The sequence below is a fragment of the Xiphophorus hellerii genome, chromosome 18 (assembly GCF_003331165.1).
Source record: "Xiphophorus hellerii strain 12219 chromosome 18, Xiphophorus_hellerii-4.1, whole genome shotgun sequence".
Taxonomy (NCBI): Eukaryota; Metazoa; Chordata; class Actinopteri; order Cyprinodontiformes; family Poeciliidae; genus Xiphophorus; species Xiphophorus hellerii.
The window spans coordinates 601,562-620,198 of NC_045689.1; the positions used below are offsets into that span (position 1 = coordinate 601,562).

At 45.6% G+C, this 18,637-nt stretch overlaps 1 protein-coding gene across 1 annotated transcript in view; it reads left to right on the forward strand.

The window, feature by feature from the left end:
- LOC116737579 (sarcalumenin) overlaps positions 1-17,568 on the forward strand; it is a 22,306-nt gene extending 4,738 nt beyond the window's left edge. The window contains exons 2-4 of the mRNA XM_032590811.1: positions 6,361-7,853; positions 10,433-10,918; positions 16,667-17,568. Of these exons, the coding sequence (XP_032446702.1) occupies positions 6,533-7,853; positions 10,433-10,918; positions 16,667-16,689 (1,830 nt within the window). The 5' untranslated portion in view covers positions 6,361-6,532 and the 3' untranslated portion in view covers positions 16,690-17,568. The remainder of the gene's footprint in view (positions 1-6,360; positions 7,854-10,432; positions 10,919-16,666) is intronic.
- Positions 17,569-18,637: the final 1,069 nt, after the last annotated feature.

Sequence of the window (18,637 nt, forward strand, 5' to 3'; positions counted from 1 at the left end):
AAAGCAGGTGAGGGTCAAAGTTCACAGGCAGAAGCAGGAAGTCTGACAGGAAACTCTGCACTGAATATTCAGAGCGTAATCTGGCCTAATCCAATCCCAACGTTTTCACCATCATCTGGAAGAAGCAGTAAATTAGAGATTAATTTGATTTAAACTGAATAAAAACATTCAGGAAAAACCAAAATCACAAGTTAAGGAAACTAATCCACCTAATGTAAATAATTTCAGTTTTTGTAATTAAACATTTTATGATTCAATATAAAAAAACATCTTTAAAATCTGATTGATCCATGATTTTCTCCTAAATGATGACAAATTTCAACCCAAAACTCTAAATGCTGTGAAACAAATGATAGTTTATATTGTTTTCATGATAATTTTATGATGATTTTTCTGCTTACATTCAATGAAAACTCAAACTTTTAAATCAGAACCTTAAAGAAATGTGAGATTAAAGTCGAAGCTTGTTTTCAAAAGAGTTTTAATCTGAAATTGATCCAAAACATTTAATAACGTAAAGAACATAAGAAGATCACATCCGGCTAGCGGCTAACAGCTAGCGGCTAACGGTTAAAGAAGAGTCTGAATTTTGTGGTTTGATCTAAACGATGGAGGTGAGTTCCGGGGTCAGAGGTCGCTGTAGGCGAGACGCGTGGCGCTGACTGCAGAGATCGGACCGGATCGTTTTAACAAACAGTTTCCATGACGTCGGCCTGCAGGAGCTCATTTCATCCAGGAAGTAGATCGGGTCAGAACCTTCAGTATATGTTCTGCTGAAATATGAGCTATTTCATGAGATGATTTCATCTTTGAGTTCTGTTTTATACAATTACAGCTCCAGAAAGAATCACTATTAATATTTATAGAAAGTTGAGTGGAAGGAAAAATTGTGGCTAAAGTTGAACTAGCAATGGAGATAACTGCAGCCAATACTTCCTGCAAAAGGAGCCCAGAGCAGGAAGTGATGTCTGACGACCATCCTGTCTAAAACATTTATTGATCTGGGATCATATTCTGATGTTTTTATTCTCTGTGAGCCAGAACCACAAGATTTATAGTTTCTCTTTCTGAAATTAGAGATAAAAATATAGAATTCTTTAGCAAGATCAAATTTTTTTAACTGAACTTTATCTTTAGAGTTTAGTTCAAAACGTTTTTAACTTTAGTTAAAGTTTTATTCTCTAAAAATTCAGCCTGATTTGGTGCAAACCTCCGATTTCATCCCCAGACAGAAACTCCTCATCTGTTTAACTTCAGCTGCAGGATGTGTGTGTGTGTGTGTGTGGGCGTGTGTGTGTGTGTGTGTAGGAACAGGAGTCCGTTGTGTTAATTCCTCCTCCAGTGGGATGGCAGCAGTTAAACCACAGCAGCCTGTTGTTCTCTAGTTCTTATGGACGCTGAGGCAGCAGAGAACATAGAAATATAAGCGTAGACGAGCAGCAGCAGCGCTAGCAGGCGGTTTGTGCGGCCTCCTGGACTGGATCCAGCTGGAGCGGACTGCTCTGCTGCTGCAGATTAAAGCTCTCTAATACCTTCACACTAAAAGGCCTGCGGGTTCTCAGAGGTCAATCTGCAGCATCAGGTTTAATCCGCAGCAACAACAGCAACAAACTGTTTATCTGCATGGAGCGAGACGATGCTCATCACAGAGAGAGACACACCAGCAAATCACCAAACCACAGAGCAAGAATCACTGTCTACCCCAGAGGTGGGCAGTCCTGGTCCTGGAGGGCCTGGTGTCCTGTAACTCTTAGACGTCTCTCTGGTCCAACACATTTAAATCCAACAGCTGAATCTCCTCCTCAGTGCAGTCAGGTTCTCCAGAGTCCTTCTAATGACCTCATTATTTGACTCAGGTGTGTTGAAGTGGAGATGCATCTAAAAGTTGCAGGAGACTTTTAGGCCCTCCAGGCCTGGAGTTGCCCACCCCTAGTCTACCCTGACCCTCAACCAGTAAAACCAGTTCCTAATTTAAACCATGTTCTCATCATGTTAGTCATGATAGTTATAAATGTCACAGCTTCAAACTAAACTTTTAGTTAATCTGAGTATCTCTAAGCTAAATATTTAGTTAGCTAGCTAACTAGTTAGCTAGCTAACTAGTTAGCTCTGAAATAATTGCTGCTACTGGATCAACTTGAAGCAGGACGGCTCTGAAGCTGCAGCCATGTTGTAAACCTGAGCGAGTGAAGCGGAGCTAATGGACCATCAGGTCCCGCCATGTTGGTTTGATTCTCTTCCACTCTTCCCAGTTCTGACTGGTGTGTTTATACTGGGATCAGTGTCATGACGTTCACAGAGTTCGGCTGCATCTGGACCGGGTTGTTACTTTTCTATGACTGCACCGTTTCCCTCGTTCACTTGATCATGTGACTGTCTGGACTGCTGCTCCATGTCGCCCTCTGGTGGTCAGAAAGTTATCAGTCAGAATGAGGGCGAGACGTTTCTCCTCTACAGAGACAAACTGGTTCTGAGCTGCACAGAACCAGTAAGAAACCAGTTCTACAAGAAGTTTGGGGTCATTATGTACGGTGGCTGACAGGTTCAAACAGTGAACAAAATGCAACAGAAAAATGCTGCAGCCACCAGAAGCAAGGGAGGAAATGTCACAAACAGAAATATAAAACTCGCCTCCAGACCACCAGGGGGAGCTCTAAATATGCTGCTCATATCAAATAATGTAAAAGTTGGATTTGTGTTTGTGAAAGATTTTGTGCTGTTTTTCTGTTTGCACCATTTTGTTTCTATTTTCTTTCATTGCAGCATTTTCAGTCATTTTTTGCAGCGTGTTTTTTGCCTCAGTTTTTACACTGAAGGAAAATTCACCTCAGTGAGTTCATCAACCGAGTTCCTCCTGAATCAGCTTCATTCATTCATTCATTCATTCATTCATTCAGCACTTAGCAGCTGTTAGCTGTAACATGCTCACAGTGAAAAACTGCTGGACTGGATCAGAACCGCTGGTTCTGCTCTCATGTGGGCTGTGCAGGGAACTGGACCTCGGTACCAGTTTAGTCCTGCAGGGGGCGCTGCAGCTGGCGGCTCTGGCTGGATCTGGTTCCAACCTGTTAGCAGAAGCTGTGATGTGACCTTGATCAGTTCTGGGTTAATAATTATAAAAACATCAGAGTTCATATCTGCAGCCAAATTAAACGGCTTATAAAGACTGGAGGAAGAGAGGAAGAGGAGAGGAGATGGAAGGAAAAGATGAGACATTTGTGAAGAGAAATGAGAGGAAGAGGAGGAAACCAGACGGAGGTGAAGAAAACCAGTCAGACGACAGGAAAACAGACGATTCGCAATCAGCCCATGTCTGCACCACTCCTCCTCCTCTTCATCATCCTCCTCTTCATCGCCCTCCCTCCATTTTGTCCTCCGTCTGATGGAGCTCCAACACCTCAGGGCTTCAGCCTCACATCTGACGCTGCAGCCAATCACCGTCTGCCAAGACGCACAAAACCCAAACCAAGGGGAGGGGGGGTCTGCTGCTTAATAACCGATTAATATCCAGGGACAGCCTCTCTAATGATCTGATGCAGCTTATGGAGCAAATCTATGACGTCATAGTCTGAGTTATGACATCATCTTTGGGCTGATTATTTTGTTATATTAATAAATAAAATAATCCACAGAACTGCAGCAGCTGACACGAGGAGCTACAAAAGTTTTAGCCTTTGCTTGGGAAGGAAATGGATGGAAACACATTTCCTGTCTATGTGACCCCGCCTCTTGCCCTTTGACCCCTGGAGAGAGGCACCAGCCCCCTGGCGGCCCCACCAGGGATAAACGTGTTGGATGATGGATGGAAACACTAAAGAAGTCGGTGGACGCTCCCATCCACTGCAGGATCTGCGCCTTACCAGAGGCACCAAACTTGCAGACAATTTTTATAACGTTTACCTCACATGACCAATCAGCTGATCAGCGTTTCTCCAGACCTTCCTGTAACGCTCCGAACCGCGTCGAAAAGCAGGACGCATTTGACAGGACGATAGCAACGCATTCCTGAAGTCATCTCCATTCTTCTGCGATGTATGCTCCATGCTAGCTAGCAATCTTTACTTCCTGTTTGTCCCAGCCCTAACCCTAACCCCAACCCCACAAACATAACTGGTGGATTCGCTCCAAACCATCAGACGGAAACGCGGCTAACAGTCTCAATACACAGGAGGAGACTTTGCGCTCTCCGTTCCTCCCTATGGATCTATGAGCTGCTAGCCGTCCTCCAGCAACATTCAAACACGTAGACGTGGGCTAGCAACGCAACACTGGTTGTTCAACTTTGTTGCCGTTGCGTCCTGTGTGTTGTGTTTGCTCCGAGTGACGGAAAACTTTCACCTTTCCTAACATGCCTTGCTTCCTGTGCGTTTTTGGTCTTGTGATACTTTAAAGGTTTGCTCCAAATTAGCATGCTAGCTGGATGGAAACAAGTCCGATCAACAGCTGTTCTGCTGAGCGTCGTCCATGTCGTCTCACTGAAACAACGCAGCTGCAGGAAGAGAACTGGCGTTTGTCTGCTTGAAGAATCTTCTTTGCTGAGTCATGATTCAGCATCCACTCTGAAAATGCTCCATTTACAACCCAAACAACGACGAATCGGAGGCGTTTCAGTGTTTCTGCCTCAGTCAGGCCATAAATCAGCCTGTGAAACAGCAAACCGGTCAACCGTCAGCAGGAAGGCAGAGCAGCCGCTGAGCGATGGAGCCGTTCAGGCACTGTGGGATTATCTGGAGCATGTGATGGATGTGTTTACAGCCCCGCCGCTCGTCTCCACCTGAGAGCCTCCCTGCTGCAGGCGGCTTCCCTTTCTCACCTCCGTCAGACAGACGGTGCTCGCCCGGCGTGTGACTCATCAGCCTCTGATTCATTCATTCAGGCGCTGCTACTACCACGCTGCTTACGGAGAGTGGCGGAGCATCTTCTGCTCAAAGCAAATAGGCCACCTGCAGACAGAGGCAGAAATGAGGGACTCAGGGAAGAGTTCACTTTACCAACAAGCCGGGAGGAAAAGGTTCAATTCCCGCCAGAAGTCCTGCAGAGGAGCAACGACCACCGGCTCCTCTGCAGGACGTGTCAGTCCTCCAGAAAGAACCGGGACAGTTTAGTCTACAAACACCCGACCCCTAGAGACAGAGACTTTTTAGACACTTCAGATCTCAATTGGACCGATTGCAGGACTCCAGAACCCCGGACCGAGCCAAACCTCAGGTCTGTTACTGACTGACTGACTGACTGACTGACTGACTGACTGACTGACTGACTGACTGACTGACTGACTGACTGACTGACTGACCGACTGACTGACTGTGCCTTCCACACCTCAGAGCTTCAGTCCTCCAGTGTTTCCAGTTTGTCGGTGACTGTGGTCCAAACTACCTTCAGATTGACTGGATCCAGCTGCGTAGCTACAAACTGACCTTTCACCTTCCTCTAATCCTTCACTCCCCTGACAGACTGAGGAAGTCTGATGGTCACTTCATCAGTCTTTCATTTGCCAGTAATTCCCAGTAACTATTTGATAGACTGTCCTTCCCGCTGTAGCTCAGCGTTTCCCGCCCCGCTCCTGAAGCCACCATGCCCTGAATGTCTTAGATGTGCTTTGATTTTAATTGATGGCTGATTAACAGGCTTTTGTTGAGCTGCAATCAGCTGAATCCGGTGTGTTAAATCAGGGAAACATCTAAAACCTGCAGGGTTCCTTCAGGACTAGGGTTGGGAAACGCTGCTGTCCTCTAGCTGGTAGAAATGTAAGGAAGGACTTTGTGGACCGGCGGTTCCTGCTGAGATCAAGAGTATCTAAAATTGATTCATGGATTGATTAATCTACTGACTTATTTCCATAGAGAGTACATATGTTTTTAGATCTCAATTTACTGTTGATGGATCAAATCAGCCGGTTTCCTCGTGATTGACTGTTTGGTGACCAGCAGGTCGTCATTTTGGGCCGAAGCTAACGACTGGCAACAGTTCTGGGTCGTAACAGATCGACCAGCAGCAGCACTTTGACGAAGGTTTAATAAAGATCCGACAGTCGATCCTGTTTTAGTCAGGAAACCCGCTGCAGGTCTTCTTTAACCGCAGAGAAACGACTTCTTCAGGCTAATTCCCAACACAGTTCCTGACTTTCTGAGAGGAAAGGAGGACAGAGTCTGCGTGTTCACACACCAAGCTTTAACTTCTCCAAGTGTCACTTGTTCTGGAAACATCGTAATTGCATTGCATTCCCTGTCGAGATCCTCCCTTCATTCCACATTCAAAGCACGGCCTAGTCGAGACTAATTGAGTGTCCGTGGTGTCGATTCAGACTATTAACCATCTGTTCCTCTCCCCCCTCTCTCCTCACCCTTCTCTTCTCCACAGGAGTTTGGAGGACTAGTAGGATGCTGAGTGCGTTTCCTCCTCGCCACTGCTCTCCATGACCTGAGAGCGCTGCCGCACAGGAGGAACCCAGCCCCAGAAAGTCACAGAGGAAGAGGAAGGAAGAAGGTCAAGGAAGGAAGTTCAGCTCTGATTACTGTTTTCCCTTTCTGAGATGGCGGCGACTGAGGTCAGTGCGGCGCCAGTGGTCCAGGAAGATGGGAAAACCCCAGAAAGCAAGCCAGCTGAGGTGGAGCAGCCGGTCCAAACCGCAAACACAGAGACTGTCGGCAGCGAAGTGGTGGAGAACGACGGTTCGGCGGTCAACAGCGAGGCGACGGAAAACCAAGAGACTGTGAACAATGACACAGCCGCAGCCAAGGAGGTCGGCGGTGAGGAGGAAGGAGCAGCAGCAGGTGGGGAGGCGGCTCCTCATCAGAGCTCAGAAAGCACCTCTTACACCGAGACCAAGACCTCCTTCCTAGACTCCTTCCTCAACAAGAGCGGCCTGGGGAAGGTGATGGCAGGCAGGAAGAAGAAGGAACACGCTGCGGCCACAGGGGGAGCTGAGGAAGCCGCCGAGAAGGACGGAGAAAAAGCAGGAGAGGAAGGAGCGGAGGCCGAAGGAGGAGCCGAAGGAGGAGCCGAAGGAGGAGCCGAAGGAGGAGCAGAGGGACAGGCGGCAATGGACAAGCCTGCAGAGAACGGAGAGAAGGAGGAGGAGAAGAAGAGCAAAACTGCAGAGACCAAATCCACCGTCCGCGATCTGATCCGGAAGCCCGTGGCGAGGATCTTCTCCCATCGCAGCACCGAGAAGAAGGACGGTGGCGCGGCGGAGCCCGAGAAGCAGGTCAAAGTCCGGTCTCGGTCCCTGGACCGCCTGGAGGACCCAGAAGCACTCAATGCCACGGCGGATGCCCCGGCGGAGGAGGGCGGAGCGGCGGCAGGAGCAGAGGGGGAGCAGAAAGCTTCGTCCTCAACTACCAAGCACATGAAGCGCTGGCACTCCTTCAAGAAGCTCATGGCTCAGAAGACACACAAAAAGAGTGGCGGCGGCGAGGACGGGAAGGAGGAGGGAGCAGAGGGAGAAGCAGGAGGCGGAGACTCCTCCACCCTGGACTCCAAGGAGTCCGGTCACAAGCGTTGGAAGCTGAAACGCTCCTGGACCTTCCAGGGTCTGAAGAGGGACTCGTCCGTGGTGGGCATCAGCGCCAAGGCCAAGGGCTCGGACAAAGAGTCTGCCGACAAAACAGAGGAGGGCGCAGGGGAAGGAGAAGAAGAAGAGGAGGGGAAGGCTGAGGCAGGAGCCGAGGAAGCGAAGACGGAGGAGGAGAAGGCCGAGGGAGGCGAGGAGGAGAAGGTGGCGGGAGCCGGGACAGTGACGCAACACGCCAACGAAATCTGGACCTCCTTCAAGAAGCGTGTCATCCCCAAGAGCAAACGGGCCAACACAGAGTGCGTCCCTACCGGTGAGGAGGACGCCACTGCAGCCTCTGGTGAGAAAACAGGAACTAACATCCTAAAATCCAACAGCTACGCCAGCTAGCAGCGGTGCTTCATACGCAGGAGATGTTAGTCAAACTAAACAGCAGCTCAGTTTAACTGTCAGGCACGGTGGTGGAGGAGTGATGGTTGGGGTTGGTTTACCTGGCAGTCATGGAGTGGACTCGATGGTTTCCACAGCCAGCTGGGTCATGGGGTTCATGTAGTTTTCAGTCACAATGTTTTTGTTTCGGTTTCTTGACTGATTCTGTTCAAAACTCAATGATTTCTACATGAACTGATACGTAAACGTGTGTGCTTTGTTTAAAAAATCACTCAGATGTGAAGGAGTGATCCGTCTGTCTGAGGTGAAATTCAGTAGATCTCCACTCGGGTTGTTCCCATTGAAAAGGCTCTTTAAAGACGTCGGAGCTCGTCCGACCGGCGCGCTGAATGCTTGACGGGTTTGAAACAGCCAGACTCCAGGTATCATCCCAGTGGGACGCCGCTGCAGAGCTCTGGGCTCAGGCTGACTCTGAGTCCACGCCGTTCCAGGGAGGTCGAGGCTCACCGACTCGCAGGGAGCTGATGTAGTTCAGCATGTCATCCAGTAAAATATTCACTGTGTGAAATTCAAATTTTACAGACGCTCCAGTCAAAATTAGCTTTTGGCTGCATAAAAGGAAGGAGTGACAGAAAACAGGATGCTGGTCGGATGTTCCTCAGTAGGCTGTAACATCCAATCAACTCTCTGTAAACCAATCAGCTTAAAATCTGTTAATCATCAAAACCACCACAGAAACAGCCAACTTCCGGCAGCGGGCAGCAGCCTGGAAGAACGGGTCGACCTCGGTACCAGCAGCCGCGGTTCCATCCAACCGCCATGCAAACGTTCAAATGTCACAAAAACGGATAAAAGAAAAAGGCAAATTGGTCGATTTCCATCTGCTGGTTAGGAGCCAATCAGCCAGGCTGAACAGAGCGTGATGTCATCAGATGTTGATGCTACGCATGGCTGGAATAAACAGGAAGTAGAAGTTACTAACAGGAAGGAGAAGTTGCTAGCTAGCATGAACCAGAGAGAGTCCTCCACTCCCTGCCGAAGGCTTGTACTTTGAGATTTTTCAGAGTTTGGTGCCTCTGGTAAGGCACGGACCCAGCAGTAGAGGGGAAAGTTTGCTGCGTTAGAATTGATCCTGTAAATGTGTTTCCGTCTTTAGCGCATTAGCTCTTTTTTAGAAAAGCCAAAAATTGCCTGAAGTGACTGAGGAAGTCATTTTAAATTGTGCCATTTCTATCAATTTTTTCTAATGCGATACGTTAAAATGTGAATAAAAACTGTTAATGGGAACACGGCTAATGATTCAGACTCAAAGAACCGTCTGGATCGGCTGACGGGCGGTTCTGAAGCTGGAGCGGTTCCCTGCTTTGGATCACGCTGCAGCTTGAAAGAATAAAAATGTTTCCAATGTTTCACGCAGCGATCGGTCCGCGCTCCCTGACCAGTTCAGTTCTGTTTCTACAGCTTAGATTGAGTCTCTGAACTCCTGAGACTCCACAAGGCAAAGCAGTTCCAGGGGAGGAGTCGCCACGAGGCACCATCAGCCAATCAGAGGCAAGCGTCCGGTAACAGGGCAGCTATGCTACAGGTTTTCTAAACATCCTGCAACCCTGATCTCTAAAAGCTGCGGCTGTTTTCACATTCGGCCATTTTCCTGTGAGCTCTATAATCATTAAATCAACACTGAAAGTTAAAACTATTCATGAATTATTTCAAAGCTTTCTGGATTCTCCGGACAAAACCTTCATGGGTAAGAAGCAGCGGTGAGCACACTTCCATTAATCCGCTAATAGGTGAGCTAATTTTTTGTTTGGCACTGTAGCGATTTTGCTAACTTTGAAAACATCTAGCACACTTAGCTTCGCCTAAATTAAAGGTTCTGTTTTCTTTTCTGCTGCCTAAGATTTTAATACTTAAACTAGTGGTGGGAAAACGTTTGCTAATTTGCAAATGGGCTAATAGTAGAGCTAATTTTTAGCCTTTTTGCTAATTTTGAAAACATTCAGCATACTTAGCTTCCCATAAAATACATTTTCTGGATAAATCCTGAAAGCGCTAATTTACTTGGCTGTTTTATAAACTGTCAGTTGAATAAGGTTTGACTTCGGTGTTGAATGTTAACAAGCAGTTCAGTTTCCTCTCCTGATACAGTGCAGCAAAAGACTCTTATTTTCTACCCAGAATGCATTGCTGTGCAACAGTAAACTGTTCAAATCTGCTAATGTTAGCATGCTTTCTGACCAAAGCCCTACTGCGGTCAATTAGGCTAAGGTAGTAACAAAGAATTTAGCGCTTTAGCATTAGCAGAGCTAGTGTTTATCAGCAGTGCGTTAGGGTTAGTACAGCTAGCTGCTAAGAAGCTTGCTCTACAGAAAGGGTCATTCAAAATAATCCAGACAAAGAGAACTGCAGTCTTCTTTGGTTCAGGTTTCCATCCAGTCGGTTATTAAAACGCTCGTTACTTCTGGAGTAACGCTAACCAGTTACTCCAGAAGTAACTGGTTAGCTAACGTTCCTCCATTTCCTGCGCAGGTGAGGAAGCAGCCGCAGAGGAAGGTAAATCAGCCAAGGCCAAGCGTTCCCACTTTGGCCGTGCCGTTTCCCTGAAGAACTTCATCATGCGGAAGGGCAAGTCCAGCAGCGTGGACCAGGGCGAAGGCGCCAAGGAGGAGGAGGAGGAGCAGGAGGCCACCGAAGGAGGAGACGCCTCAGAGGAGGGCGGCGCTGACGGCGAGGCCGCCGCAGCGACCCAGGAGAGCAACGACAAAGAGGCCGAGGAGAAGACTGCGGAGAGTGGAGGCGAGGCGGCGGAGGAGCCGGAGAAGACGCCGGTGGAAGCGGCGGAGACCAACGGTGAGACGGGCTGCTCCAACGGCATGGCGGAGGAGAACGCCACCGAGAACCACCAGGAGGAGGAGGAGCAGACGAAGAACAGCAGCCCCATGAAGAAGAGCAAGGAGGGCGTGAAGGACGACGCCAACGCCAAGATCATCAACGCCACAGCGGCTGTGAACAGCGGTGAGTTGGAGCGCATCGGCCGGGACTCTGACGAGCCTCAGAGCGGCCGCGAAGGAGGAGGAGCTAACAGCAAGCGGCAGCAAGACGCAGAGCGAACAGACAGCAGCAGGAAGCAAGGCAGCCATGTTGAATCCAAGCTAGCGCTTACCGAGAGCAGGGAGGAAGAGAAGGAGGAGGGGGGAGAGGCAGAGTCTCCCCAAAATGGAGGCTGTGACCAGGGAGGCAGGGGGGAGGAAGAGGAGGAGGAGATGAGGAAGAGGGACCTCCGAGAAGCAGCCGTGGCTATCGTTCAAACTGTGATGTCAGCAGCTACCGTCCAATTAGAGAGGGAGCTGAGCATCGACAACGGCTTCAATGGCCATTACAAAGTTAGATACTGACGACACGAACACGCTCCTTATATTCACACTTCACTGCACATAATTATAGTCACATTAAAACATTTTCACGTGATAAAAGTTACGTAGCACAAGCATGAACTCACGGCTTTTAGGTTTCTATGGCAACATGGAAAGAGGTTTACACCCGATCTACAACTTTAAGGCCAGTTTTAGACCCGGTTCTGATCGGTTCTGATCACCTTTTTATAGCAGCAGCAGTGAATGGAAGCAGCTGAAAGTCAGTTTCCTCCTCAGAGTTTATCTACACTACAGACTTTTAAAAACCAGATTTTTAGATTTCTACCACGTTTCTAAGAACGGCTGGTTTGGTGCTTCGTCAGAACCAGAACAACAAAGAGTCATGAATCCATAAACCACTTTATAGATAACATAAAGCTCCGTATGTTCAGTTCCAGATCAAACAGCGGTCAGCATCGCAAATCCTTTTATCTCACTGTGCGTGCGTTAGCGACACGTCGTAGCCTTGAGTCTAGAGAAGAAAAAGAAAAACAATAATTTGTGTTATTTAGCCGGTCATATGAGAAAAACATGGCAGTTCATTTTAGCTAGCTAACTAAATATTTACTATGCTAAGTAAATATCTGGCTCAAACCTAAACATTTATTTAGAAAGCCAAATATTTAGCTCAATGTTAAATATTTATGTCAGAGCTAGCCTAATGTTTAGCTAGCTCTGAATTAGCTCATCCTTTAAGCTGCAATGTTGTTCAGGAAAAGAGGGAAACAACGATAAAGGAGTGATTCAAAGCGATTTGAAAGCTGGAGTTTAATTAAAGGTTTCAGAAAACACAACTTTTATTTTGATAGTCCAAGTGAATCTGTATATTACCTGAATATTTATATGTAAGCTCAATAATTAGCTTCAGTCTAATATTTAGTTTGCAACTGTGGAATATATAAATGAATAACATGATGAAAATATGACTTTGAAAAATGAACCAATTATTTTTATTATGACAGGATGAATAATCATTTTGGCTGATAGTTTTTGACAGAGTACCTTCACAAACGGCGAGGAGACGCCAACTTTAACTCCACTAGAGTTAGCTGCAAGCTTTTACTGCAGCGGTTTTGTATTTGAAAACATATGCTAATGCTAACGTGAGAGAGATGAGTGAACCTTAAATTCATATTTATTTTCATGTGTTGTTTAAAAGTTTGTTATTTCCAGTATTTCAATTCTTTTTCAATCAATATTTAAGTATTATAGTATTATATTATGTCAGGTTGCTTATATACTTTGCTGAGAAGCGTTCAGCTGAAGGGCTGCTGCCACAGGGCGACACCTTCACCGGGGCGACCAGAATTTCAAACAGGCCTGATTGCTGATGGGAAGTCGGTCGTGAAGTTTTACCACCATTGTGCTACGCAATGGATGACACATGATTACTTTGACAAAAATGTGAGTTTATGCCCAGCTTTACATGAAAACCTCTTATTTCACCAAAACTCGGGTTGTTCTGCTTTGAAAAACATTAAATTCTGATTTATTAATTCAGTGATCTCAGTTACAAATGAAATATTATTTTTAAAGTTCAGATGTTAAGGCAAAATAAAACCAAAACGTTCTTATTTGATAGTTTGGATTTATAGATATCTATCTTACAAAACGAGTTTTTAAAGACAATAAATGTGAGAATAGTTATTTTTTTATGAAAACTTCACAGATAATCAGACGGTGGGATCATTTATACTGGTTAAAAGTGTTTAATCTGAGCAATGCTAGCAGTTGCCCTCTGTTTCCGGTCTTTATGCTAAGCTATGCTAACCTGGACGCTATCCAGTCTTTATGCTAAGCTAGGCTAACCTGGATGTGATCCAGACTTTATGCTAAGCTAGGCTAACCTGGACGCTATCCAGTCTTTATGCTAAGCTAGGCTAACCTGGATGTGATCCAGACTTTATGCTAAGTTAGGCTAACCTGGACGCTATCCAGTCTTTATGCTAAGTTGGCTAACCTCAGAGCAGCTAAAGTTGATGGACAGAAACAGCCGCTGATGGAAGCCGGACTCTGGCGCTGGCAGCAGCTTTCAGACCACAGGAAGCTTTTTTCTCAGGAAGTTGTTCAAACAGAAACAGCGGCTTCTGACTGACTTAGACTTAGACTGACTTTATTGTCATTTTTCATGCACAGGGTGTATACAGAACGAAATTTTGTTGCATACGGCTCAGAACAATGTTTTGAGGTTCCAATGTTGTGAGGTTACTCCAGAATAAAATAAAATACAGTATAAAATATAAATATAAATATGAATATAAAATATAAAGTGCAGGACTGACAGTAAAATAGAAGTTATTTAGCTCTGTACATGTGCAAGGTATGAAGTGGAGACCAGTTTTTGAGTGCAGTCCAGTTAAGAGTTCAGCAGTCTGATGGCAAGTGGGAAGAAGCTGTTTTGGAACCTGGTGGACCTGCACCGGACGCTGCAGAACCTCTTTCCAGAGGGCAGCAGGGAGAACAGTCCATGGTGGGGGTGTGAGGGGTCACTGACGATGTTTCGGCCTCGGGACACGCAGCGCTGGGATGAAATGTCCTGAATGGAGGGAAGGGGGGCCCCGATGATCCTCTCTGCTGTCCGCACCACTCTCCTCACGTTCTTCCAGTCGGAGGCGCTGCAGCCTCCACACCACACAGAGAGGCAGCTGGTCAGAATGCTCTCTATGGTGCTTCTGTAGAACGTCTTGAGGATGGGCGGGGGCAGGTGTGCTCTTCTCATCCTCCGCAGGAAATACAAACGTTTCTGTGCCCTCTTGGCCAGAGACGTGGTGTTCACAGTCCAGGTGAGGTCGTTTGTGATGTGCACCCCCAGGAATTTGGTGCTGCTGACCACCTCCACAGCCGAGCTGTTGATGAGCAGTGGAGCGTGGCTGGGCCGGTTCTTCCTGAAGTCGACGATCATCTCCTTCGTCTTGTCAACGTTCAGGATCAGGCTGTTGTCTCTGCACCAGTCCACCAGCTGCTCCACCTCCTCTCTGTAGTCCAGGTCGTTGTCGTCTCTGATGAGGCCCACCACCGTTGTGTCGTCCGCGAACTTCACGATGTGATTGGTGGTGAACCTGGGGGCGCAGTCGTGTGTCATCAGAGTGAACAGCAGAGGCTCAGGACGCAGCCCTGAGGGGAGCCTGTGCTGAGGGTGACAGCAAACTGTCTGAAAACACAAACTAGCCAAACGTTTCCGTCACTCTGTGAGGTCTGCTGAGGGAGTGCGTTCCTTTCCGCCGACTCAGCGCTCTGTTTTTGAAGCTTTTCTGTGGTTGCCACCTGCTCAGGGCGACCTGTGACCTTCCTCCATTATTATGGTTGTCACCTCCTCTCCATTCAGACTTCTGCGCGCGGCTCGCTGTCCAGCGGCGCCTGCTTTCATCCCAACATGCTCAGCCGGCGCTGCAGCAACGTTTCCCGGACGCTGTTAGTGACGTGTTGCTAAAGGGGTTTAGCTGTTTCTGTAACTTTGTTCTGTCCCAACCTGCAGATGTTGCAACGTTTCATGATGTATTTTCTCTATTTGTACTCCAAACAGGAGAGAATCTACAGCATTCAGATACAAGTTATTATTTTAAATAAATTAAAAGGGCATTTTACCCTCCAGGTCAGAGATGTAAGAGCAGAACTAGCTTCCCTTCGTTGTGCTGACTTTGACAGCAAAGAGACAACAACAGTCTGAAGGAACGATTGTCATTCCTGAAAAACATAAATCCTCCACTCCAGACTCAAGTACCGGGTTAACTTGGGCAAATGCTGAGTTAGTTGGCTGTTCGTAAAGCTTCTTGAAGCCGAATTAAAGTGAATGAAGTTAGAAAAACAAAGATTACACGCAGTTGTTCATATTGTTGGCTGGTGTTCCAGGCAAAGCTGCAATCCGGAAATAGTTCAGATAGCTGTACGTTATTTGTTTGGTTTTCTTCCTAAGTCTTCTTCCATGACAAACTTTACCTCAGAAAAAACGTTTCGATTTATTGAAATCATTAGATGTACAACTGCAGACTGTTTTTATAGTTGATCTTCCTTCTAGAGCTTCCAGGTCTCAAACTCCAGTCCTCCAGTCGCAGTCCTGCAGTTTTTAGATGTGCCACAGGTACAAAACACTGGAATGAAATGGCTTCATTACCTCCTGCTTGTGTAGATCAGCTCTCCACAGCTTTGCTAACGACCTAATTATTCTATTCAGGTGGTGCAGCAGAGGCACATCTAAAGGTTGCAGGACAGCGGGCCTCGAGGACTGGAGTTTGAGACCCCTGGTCTAGAGCTTCCAGGTGCCAGTAGCTGCTAGCTGTAAATAGCTAACTAGCTGTGACCATCAAGCTGTCATTGGTGGTCAAAATTAAAGCTTTATTCACAATCTTCCATCAGTTAAAATGAACTGGTAGCAGTTACATTCAACTAGCTAACAATCTTTAGCTTAATATTTAGATCTATAGAAAAAAAATCTGAATATTTGAAAGGGAAACGCAAGTCAATCAATGACTGGTCTGATATCAACAAAGGCTTGCTAAACATCTTATGGTAGTTGAATTAACTACATAGCTGTTAGCTTTAGCAAGCTAAATAGCTGAAGTTGTGGTACTCCACTTTTTAATGAAGGAAAGAAAATTAAAGTCACATCAACAGATGAGAAAAATCTAAATCAAAATTAGCCTTTTAAAAATAAATCTTTTAAAACCTTCCAGGCCTGGCACTCAGCAGCAAGAGGTTAGCTTTAACTAGCTAACTAGTCCTAACTTACGTAGTTAGCTTTGCGTCTGCAGTGAAGGACATCAAAAGAGTCGATCAATGTGACATTAAAGTGTCACAAGAGCTTTTCAGCTAAACCTCCTTCACTGAGTTTCAGCACCTAAACGTAGCTATTAGTTGTTAGATTTAAATAGCTAACCAGCTCATATAGTTAGCTCAGTGTTTATGTTGAAAGAAGAAAGCTTTTCAATGGGACATCAAGATTGATAAGTGCAACAATAAATAGTTAATAGCTGACTAGCTGCACTCGCATGGTTAGTTTGTAGTGAATTGATCAGTGAATTATTGAACAGAGTTCAGGCTTCTGTCATCTCAGGTTTATTTTTCTGTCAGGATCTAAACTTGGTCAGATTTCAGGCTGAGGCTTGTTTCTCTGAAGTGATGAATAAAAGGAGAGAAGCCGATTCAGACGCTGCTCTTCATGCTGAATGTGATGATAATCCTCCATGCTGGTTTTTCTTTCTGTTTCCTTTAACACTAAAAAACTAACAACACTAGAGACCGACATCTGTACTAAACCACTAAACTCACATCTAATCTTTTTTGTATGACTGCTTTTATTATTATTATTCTATTTTAATACATTTTTTCAATCTCTTTTGTTATCATTTGCCAGACAAAAAGGCGGGAAACGTGTGAGGCCAAACAAAGAGGATTAAAACTGCCCGGGATTCGCTGAGCAAGGAGCTCTGAGCCCCGCCCCCAACTCTTCCTCCTCCTCCTCCCTCCATCCCTCCTCTTCCTCCCGAATAATCGGAGCAATCACGTAAACAGATCACCACGGTGAGAGACAGTCGGAGCGAATGAGAGGGATGCAATTCATGTAGATGAGAAGTTAAAATACTTCCTCAGAAAGCAATAATTCACCCCACCTTCATCCGTCCATCTCCCTCCGCCCGGGTCATGCAGACTAAACGTGCATCCTGTTTTTTTAACTTTTTCTTTGCTTGTCTGTGAGATTTTATATTGTCTACGAGAGAAAAGAAAATGCAGAAATGTAAAAAACCCTCCTTTAGCTCCTCCCCACCTCAATCACTGCCGATGTCTGATTGGTGGATTTAAATGTGAAGGAAACAAAAAACAAAAGAAGAAAAAAGACTCTTAGTTTTATATTGACGACCATTTTGGTTTGTAGTCCCCTCCCTCAGCCCCAGTCTTCCCATTGCTCCCAGTAGATGAGGACTGCCCCCCACCACTGCACCGTCTTCAGCTCTGTGTGTTTAATGTTTTAGACTGTTTTATTGTGTATATGGAATAAAAAGAAAAGCAAAACAGCTTCGATTACTAAAGTCAAAATGTTTCTTTCTTCTTGTTTTCCTGTTTGGTTTTTGATTCTTTGTTTTTTAAAACGCCATCTTCTCACTGTTACATCTGACAATATGCTGTAATTAATAAAACAAAAAAAAGCAACAATAATAATAACGATGATAATGTTTTGTTGGTCCAAGTTTTCACATGTCTGCTAGCAAATTGTCAAGAAAAAGATAGAAAAATAAAGACTAAAATCTAACAACTAAACTGCAAGTCACTCGGTGTGTTTCTGTTTGGGGGCGGGGCCTGTTCCTATTGGTCGGCCGCTAATCTGCGTATCGATAATCCCGTTACGTAATGGGCGGAGTGAGGCGAGATTCCTTTGTACTGAAGAAGATCTGTGAGTATTATGGGATGTCGCAGCTCCACATGCCAGACGCTTCACACCTTTTATCTGCTGCTGTTTTCTTTATGTAATAAAAACAATAGATATGAATTAGTTTGGTCCTTTTATAGAAATGAAAAATGAGCCTCAGTCCTCTAAAGGATTTGAGCTGAAAAGGTTCAGCAGATTTATTTTAGACAAACATGAGGAACAATCCTTTAATCCGGCGCTGCTCACCAAAACATGATGCCTGATTATAATATGATCAACAATCTGCCTGCTGGATTACGATGGATTTATGACAGCTCGGAAATTCATCTGCAACTTCCCTCCAGTGTTACTGAAACTGCTGCTCAGAGAAGCAAAGACATTCCTGCCGCTCTCACTTTGGAAACGTTAATTCATCTTTAAAAATATTCATTCATAATTCTACCAAATTCACAGACAGCTAAAAACACCTTTTTGATTTCCTGCAACATGTGACTTAAGAGCGTTTTAAATTAATATTTTACTTTTCTAACTCAAACTTCTCTGAACCAAACCCGGAACAACTAGAGAACTTTAAAGCAAAGCAACGGATTTAAGTCCAGGGTGTTCAAAGGGTGGCCAGGGGGCCATTTGTGGCTCCTGGGCTGATTTTGTGCAGTCCACAAATTTTAAAAGTGACCTAAATCTGGTTTCTATTTCTAAGAAGTGAGAAAAAGAAGTTTCAGCTCATATTTTCAGCATCCAGGTAATCTTTATTTTAAATATTTGAAAGTTTTTAGAAGGTAAAGAGAGGATGAAGTCATTAAAAAACTACGGAGAAGTTGAGGTGGAAATATCCGATCTGATTAGATTTAGTCCAGAAGTTGGACCGACGACTCGTTCATGTTTAATTTGCAACAAAAACAAAAATATATTCCCTTATTAATTCAGAGTTTCCCCCAGTAAACCTGCTGAGCCCGGCGG